The sequence below is a fragment of the Fringilla coelebs genome (assembly GCF_963513975.1).
Source record: "Fringilla coelebs genome assembly, chromosome: 6".
NCBI lineage: Eukaryota > Metazoa > Chordata > Aves > Passeriformes > Fringillidae > Fringilla > Fringilla coelebs.
In genome coordinates this window covers 44,969,255-44,984,438 of record NC_140034.1, presented here as the reverse complement: position 1 = coordinate 44,984,438, position 15,184 = coordinate 44,969,255, and the positions used below count along the sequence as shown (strand labels likewise).

General features: G+C 55.2%; 1 protein-coding gene across 1 annotated transcript; it reads right to left on the bottom strand.

Annotated features, from left to right (window-relative positions):
* Positions 1–10,484: 10,484 nt before the first annotated feature.
* On the bottom strand, positions 10,485–14,380 carry RASSF7 (Ras association domain family member 7; the record flags this gene model as incomplete). The annotated part of the gene is made up of 5 exons (XM_084207802.1): positions 14,240–14,380; positions 13,170–14,074; positions 11,996–12,164; positions 11,237–11,347; positions 10,485–10,516 (listed from the first exon to the last, which is right to left on the bottom strand). The coding sequence occupies exons 1-5, from the start codon at positions 14,340–14,342 to the stop codon at positions 10,485–10,487; spliced, it is 1,320 nt and encodes a 439-aa protein (XP_084063928.1). The 5' UTR covers positions 14,343–14,380.
* Positions 14,381–15,184: the final 804 nt, after the last annotated feature.

Sequence of the window (15,184 nt, the reverse complement as noted above, 5' to 3'; positions counted from 1 at the left end):
CCCTCTGCCGGTGTCTCCAGGCTTTGTAGGAGGAAAGCGGGGCGCAAAGGCCACCGTGCTGCGAGGCCAGCGCGGGACTGCCCTCGCGGGATGCTCCGTTCCGCTCCCCTCGGGGCTGGGAGCATCCTCTCGCAGCCCGGTCCGCCCCGTGCGGTCCGTGAGGACACGGATCAGTGCTAAAAACCTCTCGCAGACCGCTGCGGTTTTTTCCCCTCTTAACTACTCTCGGCTGGGCCCGACCCAAATGTTCCCGTGGCGCTGGGTGAGCGCACGCACGTAGAGGAGGAAGGGCTGGTTTCGCGCTGTTCCATCGGCCGTGGGGCTCTGCCCGGGCTGTCCTCGGCTGTCCGCCGGCAAGGGGAGCGCAGCCCAGGCTCTGCTTGCAGGCGGACGTGACCCAGAGCTAACGTGCGTGTCCTCGCACACGCTCGGGGCATTGTCAGGAATCAGACGGGTACCGGGGAGAAAACAAGGTCCTTTTCCAGAGAACACAGAGCGGGACAAAACGTGCGCCAGCCTTGCTGCTGCCTTGCTCGAGGTCTGAAAGAGGGGCGAAGCGGGAGGGACCAGGGCGAAACCCCTGGTGATGCCCCAGCCGGTGACACGCACTGCCTCGTGTTGGAAACTGCAAGATCTGCGCTGCAGAGAGGCAACTTCTGATTTGCACCTTAATTCATGCGGGGCTTGCCAGCCTCCAGGGATAAGACTGGGGGCGTGTTTCCCCCTTGGGATTCCTCCCCGAGTCCATGGGCGCAGCACAGCGGCACTGGCACCGCACCGAGGCGGGCACGGAGGGCAGCCCGTGACGCTCTCCCGCCATCCGCGAATGCACTTCCCTGTCATTGCACACATCGTGGCTCTGGCACCGCCGCGGGGACTGGAAGCCAGCTGGGAACAAAGGGAAGAGCTGCAGGGCTGGGATAAGCGGGAGCTCTCCCCGGGACAGCACCGGCCGTGTCAGCAGGACATTTCATCCCAGAGATTAAGGGCTGAGCCACGAACTTGTTTGGAGCTGGAGGGGGAGCGGGGGCTGAGGGCAAAGCCAGCAGCGCTGTAGCGAAGCCCCTGGGCCCAGGGCCTTGTCAGGGCAGTAGTAACCATCCTGTGAGCCGGGCGGTCACGCCGTTCCTTTAAAGACTCGGACGACGGCACCTCCGGAGCGAGAGCCCGGTGCGCCCTTCGCCCGCCGCAGCAGCGCATCCTCTGCCCGCTGCCGTGCGCTCAAGCTGGCTCCGCGCCGGCCCTGCTCCATGCTGGATGGTTTAACACAGCGGTCAGGGAGGTCCGAGCAACATCCAGAGCTTGGCAGCCAGCTGCGCAAGCACCGCTTCAAAACACAGTCCCTGTGTGCTTGCAGTCAGGAGAAGGATTGAAGGTTTTTTTAAGTAAAACCTGGAATGTATAGTACTGCCTAGAAGGAGAGGGACTTGGTGGAGCACAGGAGCCAACAGCACGTGTGTCCTGTACCCCGTAGAGCAGCTGGCAGAAGCAGCAGTGCTGGTAGGGAGGTGTCAGGGCGGTACCCAGCCATGTTACTTCCCACAAAAATACCTATTTTATAAAAAAGAGTATTTTCCATGGCTGTGCCTTCTTTTGTGTTGGCTCACGCCCGGAGGGTGGAGGGGTCGGTGTGCTCTGCAGACGATTTCTCTCCAATCCAGGCACCAGCCCTGTGCTGGGGAAGATGGAAAATACGTGACTTTTCCCCTACGGCTCCTGGGTGAAAACAAAAAACCCCACATAGCATGCACACAAAATGACAACAGAGACAGCCTGTCATTGTGCGGGCTGTCACGCAGAAGAGGGGCTGTCCCCCCATCCCCCCTCCACACCGGCAACGGGAGAGCAGAGCCACGGATGAGTGTTAAAGCGCTCCAGCAGAACATGTAAAGAAATCCTTTCGATGTGGAATTGCCACCGGCTATCAGGGAGCCCGCGCTGGGTTTTGCTTCCAAATCTTGCTCCAGATTGCAAAACACCGTCGGAGCCGGGACAGCTGATGCCGAGGGAGTTTTCACAAGGGATGGAGAGCTCGTGCCTTTTGCCGAACAGCATGCATTATCAGTTCACCAGGGATGAGCCGTGTGGCTGCTCTTTGGTCAGCCGCCACATCCGCACCCGAAGTGTTTTTCTTTGCCCAACAGCAGTCTGAACGAACCGGGGGGTCACAACAAACGTGCCCGCTCCCCCAGACGCGCTGTGGTTTCCGACCTGTTCGAGGAGGGCGCGTGTGTGACTTCAGGCAGATGGGAGGCAGCCTGCAGACTCGACGCCTGGCTCTCTGAGGCTCCAAACAAGACTTTTCCCACTACAGGACAGCGCTGCGCCCATCCATATAGCTCTGTCTTTGGTGCTTGGCAAATCCTCCTTGAGGTGCACTAAAATTTTCAGCATTCCAGCTGTTTGCTTGGCTGTGGCTTGTAGGGTGATGGGCGGGAGCGAGCTCACCCCATGAGAAGGTGAGCGCTGTTATACTGAGGATGTACAGAAAACCTCCAACTGCACGTCCCTTTTTTTTGGAGAAGCTGCTGGAAGCAGTCTCCCGGGGGCGAGGGACCACCTCCACCCCCTGGCACTGCGAGGGGCACTCGGGTTCGCCGCACGGCCAACCCAACGGACAACAACGGAGGGGGGAAAACGTACAAAAAATTAATGTGACACGGTGACATTTGATGCGGCGAAAGGAGAGGCGGCAGTGGCGGGGGCGGCCGGGGACACCCCGACTCTCCCCCCGCCCCCTGGCCCCGTCCCTCCCGCACCGCCTACGTGCGCCCCGACACTGCCCTGATGGCACGGCCCCGGCGGGCCGTACCATGGGCCGGGCTCCAGCGGGGGCGGAAAGGGGACGGAGGGGAAAGGGGGAGACGAGTGGCGGGGCCGTGGGGGTCCAGTGGGGAAGGGGCTCCTCGCGGGCGGCGGCGGCGGGGCAGGGGGCCGCCGCCGGCAGCCGCCGGCCCGAACGGGGCGGCGAGGGCGGGGAGGGCGGGGGTCGGCGGGGCGGGGTGAGCGGGAGGCGGGCGGCGGCTCAACAGGTACAAATGGTTCCTCCCCGCAGCAGCAGCGACGTGCAGAAGCGAACGCGCCGCGCCCGCCGCTGTCACCGCCGGGGGGGCGGGGGGGCCGCCTGCCCGCCCGGCCCCGCCCCGCCGCGGCCGTCGGCGGGTGGTGGCGGAGCCGCCATTGGCTGGAGCGGCGCGGAGGCGGGGCCGGCGGGCGGGCGCGCGGCGTCGCTATTGGCTGGAACGGCGCGGGGGGCGGAGCGAGGGGCCGCGGCGCGCGGCGTGGGCCGGGCCCGGGCAGAGCGAGAAGTTGGCGGCGGCGGCGGCGGCGGGAGCGCAGGTGAGCGGCGGCCGCGCCGGGAGGGATCCCCCGTTCCGGAGCTGCGGGGCACCGCCGGCCCCGGGGCCGCACGGGCCAGCCTGTCACGGGGGTGGGAGCGCGGAGCTGCAGCTCCACGCGCCGCGGAGCCCGGGCACGGCGCGGCTCCCCCCTCCCGCGCCCCATCCTTCGCGCTGCCCGGTGTCGCCTGTGCTGCAGACGGGCCCCGCCGCGCCCCCGTCACCCTCCAGGAGCAGGTGAGCCACTGACTAACGCACATTGTGCTCTCGGCGACTCCACTGTGCGTGTGACAGCGGCTAACCTGCTCCTCGGACATCACTGTGCGGCCGCCTCGCTCCCCGGACCCGCGCCTCGAAGCCTCGACGCCCTCCTGCCCTCTCGGCCAGCCAGGTGAGGGGCTCCGGCGTGCCAAGGAGTCTGCTTCCCCATCGGTCGCCAGTGTCCTGCCTCCAGCGGTTGCCCATGCTCGGCTCTGCGGACCCGCGATGCGCTGCCGGGAGTGCCCCAGGGTCGGCCGCACACGGGAGCGCGAAAAGATGGAGCGCTCCTGCACCGGGGCTCGGCGTGTCCGGCGGGAGCGGAGATGGAGGGAACGGGCCGCGTCGGCATGTGGGTGCGAGTAGTTGGTGGTAAAGTTGTTCAGGAGGGATGGCGTGCACCCCTCTGTTCTCTTACACTTTCCAAAGTAAATAAGCGCTAGCGGACTCCGTACCAAGTTAGAGACGCATCGTCCCGGCCGGTGACGTCTTGAGACCCGGTCAGTGACTAACCGAACTGCTATTGCCAAGGGTGTGTTAATAGAAGAAACTCTGTCTAGTATTGCCCTGGATGAGTCACATTTAAAGAGAGACTCTCTAGTCTGTTAAAGGAAAAGCAGAAACAAACCTCACTTTCCTTTTTTGTTGCTGGATTTTTTTCCATCCCACCCCTCACCTTTGCTTGCTGTTTTCTTCATCTTGTGCCAGGGCTCTATTGGCACCCCGGTCCTGGCTGGGCATTTGCAGAGCTGCCTTGCCTAATGTGCTGTGATGTCACGCAGGGGCCTCTGACTTCATGGCCCCAAGGAACAGGAAGGCAAGCCAGGCAGGGACTTTTCCAGCCACCCACGGTGGCTGTCACTAAAAACGGAGGAAGTGACGAAGCAGATGGCTTCTCCTACAAAGTTATCTCTTGTGATTTTTCAGCTGGTGAAGAAGCTGGGTAGTTGAAAAGTGTGTTTTCTGAAGAGCAGTGCAGCTTCATTGTCAGCTGAAGTTCCTAATAACTGGCTAGGATTCACTGCAGTTGCTGAGGTTCCCTGGAAGAGCTCAGGTATTCCCTCTACTCCTGGGGCTGCTCTCATGTAGCCCTGGGCTGTTGTAAAGGCTTGATCTGAAGGAATTGGCAGTGCTCTGGTAGTTAAGTAGTTAATTGCACAGAAGGCAGAGCAAGGTCCTCTGTTGGTAAAGTGTCTCTCTGAGAACTTTTGCCTGTCCCTATCTCTCCTTCATGCTCTTATCATTTCTGCCTCCGGGTCCCAAAGGAACATCTGCTCTTCACAAGAAAACTCAGCTCCCTTGTGTGCTCTGTGTTTCCGTAGTGCTCAAACAGCCTGGGAAGGTGGGAAAACCAACCAAAGTTACCCAAGATGCTTTCGTGTTTGTTCAGAAGCCAAATGGGCCTTTTAAATTTTTTTAACGGGGACAGGGTTGGGGGGCAGACAAGTTTGCAGCTGTCTCAGCCCCGGATTGCTTTTTTCTTCTCTTGCTGCACCTACAGCATCTTCCCACTGCTGGTCCTGAGCAGGCAGGAGTGCAGTGTAGCCACACAGAGAAAGGGAGGGAGGGAAACCTGGTGCAAAATGCATCCATGTACAAGGGTGTCTGAGAGCTGAAACTGAAGGCCACAGTCCCCCTGGACCCCATTTTATAGGTGACCATGCAGGTAACAAACCTGTGTCTGCAAATAAAGGTGCTTTGTTTCTCTTTGAATAAACAGCCCTGCGTTTGGGACTGTGCTGGCTGATGAGTTAACCCCGGGAGATGCCGCTGGCAGGAGCAGCTCTGCAGGTCGCCTGGCAAGGCCTGTCCCAGTTCCCATGAGCAGCACTATGGTATGAATGCTTCCTCCTACCAATGGAACCATCCTGTTCAGCTCCAGTAAGCTAAAGGAAGGGGTTGAAGTGAAGTTTGTGTGGTTTTGCCTTTTTTGTGCGTCTTTCCAGTAAGTGGGGGGAGCATCCAGCTCAATTCCTGTTTTTAATATTTTTCTGGCATGATTCAAAACTAACCTGCTGTGCTGTTACCTGAAGTCTTCAATAAATGTGCAAAACCAGTGTTTGAGTGCTGATTACTGTAATCCAGGGCATCAGACCAGGTGAAGAGGAAAGCTGTGCCTTCTCAGTGATGTCTCTTATTGCACTGCATGCCTCGTTCCTCCCATATCTTATTTTGCCTCTGTGGCCAATGAAGGTGGCTTGAAAAGGAGAGCAGAAGGGTGTGACATGGTTGTCCCCCAAGCAGAAAGCCCAGTATCAGCCCTTCTGTTCTGGCTTAGCTGCAGGGTGCTCCTGAGTGATGAGAAAATGCACCAGGGCTGTTATGCCCCTTGATTTCATGTTTTTCAGTAGCTAAATAAACAGATTTGGAGGATGGTACTTAGCTTGGTTAGAAGAGTAGTTGTGTGCTTTCACTCCAAACTGGGAGATTTTTGGTGAGAAGCAAGGGAGTGCCTTACAGGAGGGGAAGATGCTGAATTTCAGGCTTGTTGAGCTGAAGGGACTCTTCGTGCTCTTCGAAGATTTTGTTCCTGTTTCAGCTCTTCATGGAGGGAAGGGAACAGGCCTTACTCTTCAAGCTAAGAAACGCCTGTTGTGTTCTGTCCATAACATGTCCCAGTGTCAGGTGAGCCTCACTGAAGGAGCAAGCTGCTCTATGAGGAATAGAAGGAGTACATGAATTGTTTAAGAGGAAGTCAGTTAGTTAAATGCGAGCAGGGACTTATATAATACATCCTAAAAAAAAAAAAAAAAAAAGAAAGATTTCTGCTGGCAGGAGGTTCCATTGGGAGAGAAACTTGCTCATCCATAAACAGGAAAATTTCCCAGCCTCCTCTAGTGCTTTATGTTTTTTTTTTTTCCAGGGCAAGGTAGAATGCAGTCAGTCTACACTCTGAGATGGAGAAAGAAAAATCATCATAGGAGAGCAGACAATGCTCCCTGCATGGACACACATGCCGGTTCAAACAGCTCTTCTTCATCTGCAGTGAACTATGCTGGGAGAAGCTGTGCAGCCAGGAGCAAGCAGCAGAGCATCTGTACACCACTTGGGGAGCAAAACCATCAGGCATTTTCTCCTCCAGACATTCACACCTTTCCTTATGTAACTGGTGCTGAAGTGTGTGCTTTAAAAGCTGCTTGCCAAATCCAGGGGCTGGAAAGCAGCACAAATGCTTCTAGCACTCTAGATGAAATTGAGGGGGAAAAAAAACCTCAAACCCAAACACTCAGGAACTCGTACAAATACGTAACTGCAACTTGGGGATGGTTCAAGTGTGTGCAGCAGTGCTGCCCTGAAGAAACTGCACTGGCCTGGGGCAGTGCTGACACCCAGATCACCATTCTGATGAGGGTGGTGAGGAGCTGACTGTCCAGGATAGAGGGCTGAGGAGCTGGGGGCCATTTTTTTCTTACACAATATTAAAAAAAAACTTAAAAAAAAACCCCAAAAAAACCCTAAAAAAAAATCAGGTAGTGCAGCCAGGAAAAGGGCTCCAGGGAGGCTGGAGGTGGCTGAAATACTCTTCTAAATGGTGCCTTGTACTGGCAGAACCTGCAGATTTATTAAAAAGTCAACAAAAATGCAGGACTGCTCACCAGTGAAAAACAGGTATATCCTTCACTTTGTGATTTTTGGGTGGCACTGGAGCTAGCCAGGAGAAGCATCTGAGGAGAAAGAAGCTTTGAAGTCCATTCCTACCCACTCCAGGGAAGGAAGAAGCTGCCCAAGGTGCCTGAGGGACACGGGGACACGAGTCCCTGCACAGCCAGGCACAGCATCCTCGAGCCACCCTGCACGCTTGGAGCCCTGCCTTGCCCGCGAGCCAGTTGTTCCCTCTCCAGTACGCGCCGTACGCAGGGCTTTTGGTTTGTTTTTTAAGGGAAAAAACAATAATTTATTTGCTTTGTTTTAATCTCATAACAATGGGTAATGGTAATTTCTTCCTACCACTCTGTAGTGGCCTAGAAAAGGACAGCATCCTCTCCACTGTAGCAAGAAGGCTTGTCCCAGGGCATAAAATTTTAATTAGGAACAATCACGCAGCCTTGAAATGGGAATTGCGAGCAGCAAAAAAGTCAAACCATCAATAAAATATTCAATGGCAGAAATGTATTATTGACACAGACTTTAGAGCAGCTGAAAGCGGGAGGGCGGGGGAGCGGGTATCGAGCCTCGCTGCGTTAGCAGGCGGGGAGCGGCGCGCTCGCCCCTCCGGCGCAGCCCCCCGGGCCCGCAGGAATATAGGTCACCCTGGGCTGGGGAGCTCCCGAGGTAACAGCGGAGTTGGATTGCCACCCCTGCCCCACGTGCACCACAGCAGGGACAGAGGCGTTAATGAAAGTGATTTATTACCTCGTGAAACACGGCTGGCCCAGGAGGTGGCTGGGTGGGACACAGAATGGAGAAAAGCTGCAAAGAGTCACAGTCTTGAGCTGAAAAGAGTTAGCCCCTGGTCACGGCCAACTCGCTAGCCTCATGCCCAATTATCAGTGGGGGGGCACAGTTGATTTACTCTGTCTCCCACCCATGCAACAGTTCCAAATCCTGCATGCCAGCCAAAGGGCAGCAGCTGAAGGGCCAAATCTGCTGTGATATATACATATATATTTTAAATCTTTATTTTCCACACCCTCCCACACCTCCCTCTAGGAAAGACTGGTGCTGGTTTGGCCTGTTATGATTACGACTGAATTATGACTGAACCTACAAAACTGATAAATAAGATATAATTGTAACAGAGGGGAAAAAAATCCCCCAGACATTCAAATTTATTTTCTGCCCCCATTAGGAAGTACCATAGAATATGACCCTTTTCTCTTTATTCCTGTTTCTTTTGCAGGAAGCAAGGCTACAAATGTAACCCAAAAAATGAAAGATCCAGTTTTAAACCTGGAGAGGTCAGTTTTTTGGGATACGCAAAGGATGACACACTGAAATCCGGCCATGTCCAAGGCAAGTGGGTTTTCTAAACCTGCTTTTCCCTCCCCTCCCCAAGCAGCACTGAAATGCTCTTTACGATGTCCATCACCCACTTAGCAAGGGAGAATCTTTAAAAGCAAGAGTTCAAAAAAAAAAAGCACATGAAGCCCAAAAGCAAACAAGCAGGGGAGAAACCAAATGTAGCTGCATGTAATGAACACATTTTTAACTAATTTTCCTTGAGATACATGATTTAAGGAGGAGGGTGAGGAGGAGCTTGAAAAGCAACCCACCCAAAAAGCCCCAAAAGCCCCAGTTCAAAAAAGGCAACTTTGAAATTCCATCTCCCCACTGTGGCAGCTCTCCATAACCTAAGACACAGCAGTACCAGTGGATCTCCCAAAAATGCAAACTTTAATATTGATCAGCCTGCTGGGCTGTGGTGACACCTTGAAAATCAGCTTTGAGAGGAGAAGAGGTCCCCAGGGACAAGAGCCCAGCAGAAGCTCAGGGGAGTTGGTGATGGACAGCAAGAGCTGACATTCCTGGCTGCTGTTATCCAGCCGCAAAGAGGCTTGGAGGCAAATGGGAAATTTCCCCTTACCTGCTCCTGTCTGCAGCTGAGCGCCACCCCCTTTGCCTCCTGTCCTAAAATGCTCTGAGCTGCTGCTGTGCATTATTGAAACGTTGCCATGTTTCATCCCAGAGATGGCCGCATCGCACCGGAGACAAGCTGCATCCCCTGGTTGTAAAGCACTTCACGATTAAAAAAAAAAAAAGGGGAAAAAAAAGAAGAAAAGAGCACTGTGTGCATAAGAGTCAGTTGGTTATAAAATACTCACAGCTTTAATTCGGCAAATAGAAAGAGATGGCTTGGAAATGGAAGAGGCAGCTGCAGGGTGCGCAAACCGCTCGGACGCGTCCGGCAGGCGCCGGCAGGGACGGCTCACCCTGGCCACAACAGCACACTCACACTCGCTTTGCTCAAATCCTTTCCCAAAGATTTATTGAAAATTGGATCTGCGGCGCACAGGATTTACAATCGCACGGGGAAGCGGGGTTTTACCGGGAATGCTGTGCCCAAGTCACATTTTTTGCATACGACACATTGAAAACAGGCTCAGAAATCTCCCAGACAAACCCATCCCCTCCCCAAACCGCTTTGGTTTTGCAATTAAAATACAAGGTGACCCACCGTGACAGATGAACAGAATGGTAACTACTGGCCATCAAGTTAAAAAGAAAAATTAAAATGTCACCAAGAGTATTTTGGTCCTGTTCCCTCCTCACACCACCACCGGGGAAGGGCTCATTCTGCAATTTTTTACTTTAAAAAGAAGTTGAAAGATTAAATGAATTTAAGAAAAACAACTCCCGCTGTGTGCTTCCTTGAAGCATGGTCTGTGTGGCACCATAGAAAGTGGTTTCTCCTACAGGTTTCTTATAATATACATAAAAAAAGGACGGGCCAGAAATTTGTCTTAAAACTGCTTTTGGGCCTCCCCTGCCGCCAGTGAGGAGGCTGTTTGTCATGGCCCCGCTTGCAGTGATGAGTTGCTGTAAAATCTGTTAACTTGCTCCATCCAGGTGAGCCTCTTCGTGGGTCTCCACTGCAGCTTCACTCCCCTAGTCAAGGGAACAATGACTTTTCCAAATGCACGATGGAGCTTTTGAGGAGGCTATGCAGAATGGGTGCACTGCTGTTTTCTGTTCAATATAGAAACTGCTTAAAAAAAAAAATACAAGGGAGTCGCTTTCATCCTCGGGGAAGAGGGTTGCTTTGTGAGATCAGTCTCTAATTTTAATTTACAGTCTGTAAAAATATTCTGTCTGGCCATCCACATCCATTCACAATATAAAGCAGTAAAAAAAAATATAAAATATATATATATTTATATATATATATAATATGGTTTATTTATAGAGTTACACTTTGAAGGCAATTGATCCTCCACTGTCTGGGCCCTTCTACCTCCAGATGCTCTGCCTGGTTGATACAACTGCAAGACAAGAGAAAAAAAACACCTGAGCCATCCCACAATGGTGGGTGAGCACTTGCAACACGGAGAGGGGAAAACAGGATGTATGTGGTGAGCACAAAGCCTGGACTGGGAGATGGGAATGCGGTTGCTGCAGTGTCCTGAAGGACGGGTGGATGTATTGGGCTGTGTGGGGGATGGCAGTAGGGTTTTGCTGAGGCAAAGGTGGCATGGGTGGGAGTAGGATGCCAGGGTGGAGGCAGCATCACCACAGCAGGTAGGTGTCCCTACCACAGCTCTCTTTTGCTGCGTCCAAAAAACAGATGCAAGGTGACGAAAGAGTCACAGGAGGTAGGAGGGGTTTGGGGATGAACTGGTCACTAAGATGGAACAAAAGTAGCTCCTGTAAGAGACAGGAGACAAGTTCTCCTCATCCTAACTGAGCAAGGTCTTAAGCCTGGGGGATACAGTGGCAGGAGTGGGGATAAGAACCATCCTCCACAGCTCCTGGCAGGGCAGAGAGCCAGGCTGCCAGTGTGTGAGCCCCTGGCAGCACAGCAGAGACTGCCAGAGTGTGAGCTTTGCGCTTCCTAATGGCATCTATAAATAGCTTTGGCCTCCCACCACCAGCACACGCTTGCTCTGTGCAGCCCATTTTGGGCAGCAAAAGCCTCTCCCCTGTTCCCACCCATCCTCTGCAGAGCAGCTCACGCTCCCAGGGCCCCACTGGGACATACGCACCCTCGGGGTTCAGGCTGGACACCAGGGGCTCCGGCAGGGTCCTGGGATGGCTGAGGAGCTGCTTGGTGCTGACCTGGGGAGGCAAGTCTGTACCAGTGGTGGGAGAAAAACCTACAGGATGGGGAAAAACATCCAGCTTAGGCAGGGCTCGAGCCTCCCAGGCTCACTGGGCACAGCCACTGCAGTGCCGCAGGACAGTCATGTCACCCGCTCCGGGTGCTCCGGAGGAGAAATGAGCAGGTTCCTTTCCATAAGAACCCCGCCGCCGCCTCCTCTCATGCCTGTGAGGATGCAGACAAGGCCCTGGGCACCACCATTCCCTCGCCAAACACCCCAAAGGTCATTTGGGCCAGAGGATGTCCCCACCAGCCCACAGCCCCCGGGGACTGACGCTGGCATTCAGCCACCTGCCTTCTGCTGCAGCCGCCGTGGTGACATGAGCAAGGCTGCGAAGGAAAGCTCCCTGCAGCCACCTCTGCCCCAAAAGCAGCAATGCAGGATCCGACTCCCGTGCGTGTCTACGAACAGCCCCCAGGCTTCAGTGGGGAGGAGGAAGGAGCCCCAGGGGTGAAAAATCTCTGAAACCCTGCGGAGTGGTGAGTGACTGCCATGTCAGCACACAAACCACCACCTGCCTAATCTCAGTGCCCAGGGGAGAACTGGTCAGCTTTGGGGCTGACCCCTTGGAGAAGGAGGCAGGGCGCGGGCAGGGGTCCCGCGGAGCAGCCGCCGCGGCCGAGCCAGCGGCAGCGTGCTGACCTCCGTTTCTCCGGTAGGCTGGCAGCTCGCACGGGCTCGGCTCCGGCTGGGCGTCCTCCTCGGACCTGGCCTGCAGGACGGTCACCGTGGCCCCCGTCTGCTGAATAAACTGCTGCAAATTACACTGCCTCAGCTCCTTATTTAACTCCTCCAGCTCTTGGGTCTGGGCCTGCAAAACACACACCGAGGGGGGACAGGGTGAGCCGCATGTTCCCCCCACCGTGCCCCAAGCTGGCCGCCAATCATCCGCTGGGGCTGCTCCCCGGCTGGGGCTCACCCTGCCGGTGCCAGCAGAGGCAACCTCAGGGGTACTGCGGCTCAGCCGCCCCTCTCTGAGGGCTGCAGGAAGGCAGCGGGGACGAGGAAGACGCTGGTTTGGGAAAAGCCCTGCTCTGCTGCATCTCCACAAGAGGGTGCGAGCAGCCATCAAACGGCAGCCGCCGCCGTGCTGGGAGATGCCAAATGCAAATGAGATGCTCAAGGAAAGATGCTGAAAGCAGGGACAGCCTGGGGAAGGCCTGGCTGGATAAAAGCTTCCCCGTTTTGCTCGAAAGGGACATGGTGGGGAGAAGGTGGCAGTCATGCAGCCCCTTGACCCCTGATGCTGGGAAGCTGCAGCCGGAGAGCTGAGGAAGCATTACAGCTCATTCTCAGAGCTGCCATCTCCACACTGCACAGCCCCCCTACCATGAGCTGGGGGGGCATCACAGCTCATCCCCAGAGCTGCCATCTCCACAATGCACAGCCGCCCACCATGAGCCCAAGCCCTGCATGGCCCAAAGACTTTGTGCACAGGCACCATGGGGATCTGTGCTAAGCCCTTTGTGATTCCGTCATCCAAGATGACACTGACCCTTGTGCCAATGCCCCCAATCCCACACGTGGACCACTCGCTCCAGCACCATTGTCTATGCTGGAGCGAGGTGATGCTGTGCTCCCAGAGCACCAGTCAAAAGGAGCACTAGCCCAGACGTAGCTTGCACAGAGAGCAATGGGTGTGGGACCTGTCAATGATCACTGCTGCTGAGAGCTGTGCACCCAGTCCCACGTTCATTGGGCAAGTGGAGTAACCAACCCCACTCAACCCATTGGTCTAACGTGTCTGGAAAGCCGGTCCCACCCCTTCCTGAAGGTCTTACCATCCCATGGGGTGGCTCAACCCAGTCCTATCTACCTGTAGATTCTTTTCAGCTTCCTCCAGGGCCTTCTCCACGCTGGCCAGGTTACTCTCCAGCTGGGTGCCTTGCTTGACCTTGGCCTCCAGGTCTCTTTTCATTTTGGTGGCCATGTCCTCCAGCTCTATGGGGCTGGGCATAGAGATCTCCTTCCCCCTCTTGGCCCTCTCAGCCATCTCCCATTGGATCTCCTCCTGCAGGGCTTCAGTCCGGACACTCAGCTCATAGATCCTCTGGGTGTACTCCTCCAGGCTGGCCCGCAGGCTCCTAACCCGCTCCTGTCGCTCCCGCTCACACTCCTTTTCCAGCCGGAGCTCACTCTGCCAGAACTCCTCCTCACCCAGCTCCGTCTCATTCCTCCGCACCACTTGCTCCAGATAGAGGATCTCATTCTCCTGGCCAGCAAGCCGGCTGCGCTCCCAGAGCCGCAGGTCCATTTCTAGGGTGTCCCCATGGGCCTCCAAGGAATGCAGCTGCTCCTGCTGCTGCAGCACTCTCCTAAAAAGCTCCTCCTTGGAGGGCTGGACAACACCACCACCCTCCAAGTCTAGTCCATCCCGTGTTTGGTGCCTCCATCGGCCCACAGTGAACAGGTCGCTGGAGCTTGTAGGACCCAGGCTGAAGGTCATGGATTTTTTGGGCTCCCTGGAACGGGGTCCGTCTATGCTGGTGAGCCTGGGCTTGATGGGCAAGCTGGCCCGGATGAACGTCCTCTCGGGAGCCTGGGGAGCGCCCTCCGAGGAGGGCCGCTCGGCCATGCTGGGGCCCGTCCGCCGCAGGATGAACTGCACGTCGTTGGCATACTGCCCACACTTGGCCAGCGACTCCAAGGGACACTCCAGCGGCAGCAGCTGCCGCTCCTTCTCCCGCAGCTTCTGCACCAGCACGTAGCGGCCGGTCTGACCTGCCGGGAGGAGGCGAGCACATCAGATCGGGAAAGGAGGGGCCAGCAGGGGTGTGCTGAGGCTGCCCCAGCACCACAGAGCAAGACCTCCACCCGCCCAAGGACTCCCCTTCCCAGGAAGAGCCTGCAGATGGGGCAGCCCCCCAGCAGATGGAGATGGCTCACCGATGGCCCGCGCCAGGGCGATGACCACTTCTTGGCAGGTGGTTTGCTCCGAGACTCCGCACACGACCCTCTGGATCCCATCCACCCAGACCTTCAGCTCCATCCCCACAGCTGCCGGGCCTCAGGTGCTCTGGGTCATTGCAGGACAGGCTGCCTGTGGGAAGAAAAGAAACCAGGTTTCCATCCCAAGCCACTAACAAGGAATACAAGACATTTTGAAAGTGGTGTCATTAAATGAACGTCCCATGGGGTGAATCCTAGACCAGTAAGTTGTTCGCTGACACCCTGTGCACAGATTGCACTTTTGCTGATGTTATTAAATGCTGGTATTCATCTGCAAAGAAAATATTTTTCTTCCTCATGTCTGGACAGTGGGCCCAAATCTTCCCGTGGTGGGAAATGATGAGGTTTGTGTGACTGGGTGGTGCCCAAAAGATGCCCAGGTTATTTCTGCTGTGAGCATAGAATTTTAATGGGTTTACTGGACTTTCATTGCAATTTCTCTGAAAATTTGACAGAGTGGCACTGAAGGATTTTCTAAACAACATTGGAAAAGGCAGATGAACTGCTGGCTGCCTGTTTTTGCAATGATCTAGAGGAAAGGTGCAGATAATGCACATTTTAATCTTTTCATATTTACATCCATCTCAGTTTATCAGAGAGAGATGATGATATTAAAATAAAGCCTCTTTCTGAACAAAAGCAAGACCAAAGGTAGGGTTTGGGAGGGGTAGCCGGCATAAACACCCATGACAAAGCCCAGGCTGTGATCAACATTGGGCCCAGCTCAACTCCCATCCAGTGGGTACTACTACCATAAAACAACACCTGTTAGCCTGGGCACATCCAACTCCTGTCTCTTCCAGCAGCTCAACAACCGCAACTGGCATAAATTAAAAAAAAAATTAGGCACAAGCTGTAAAGAACTCAAATATTTGAGCTTAC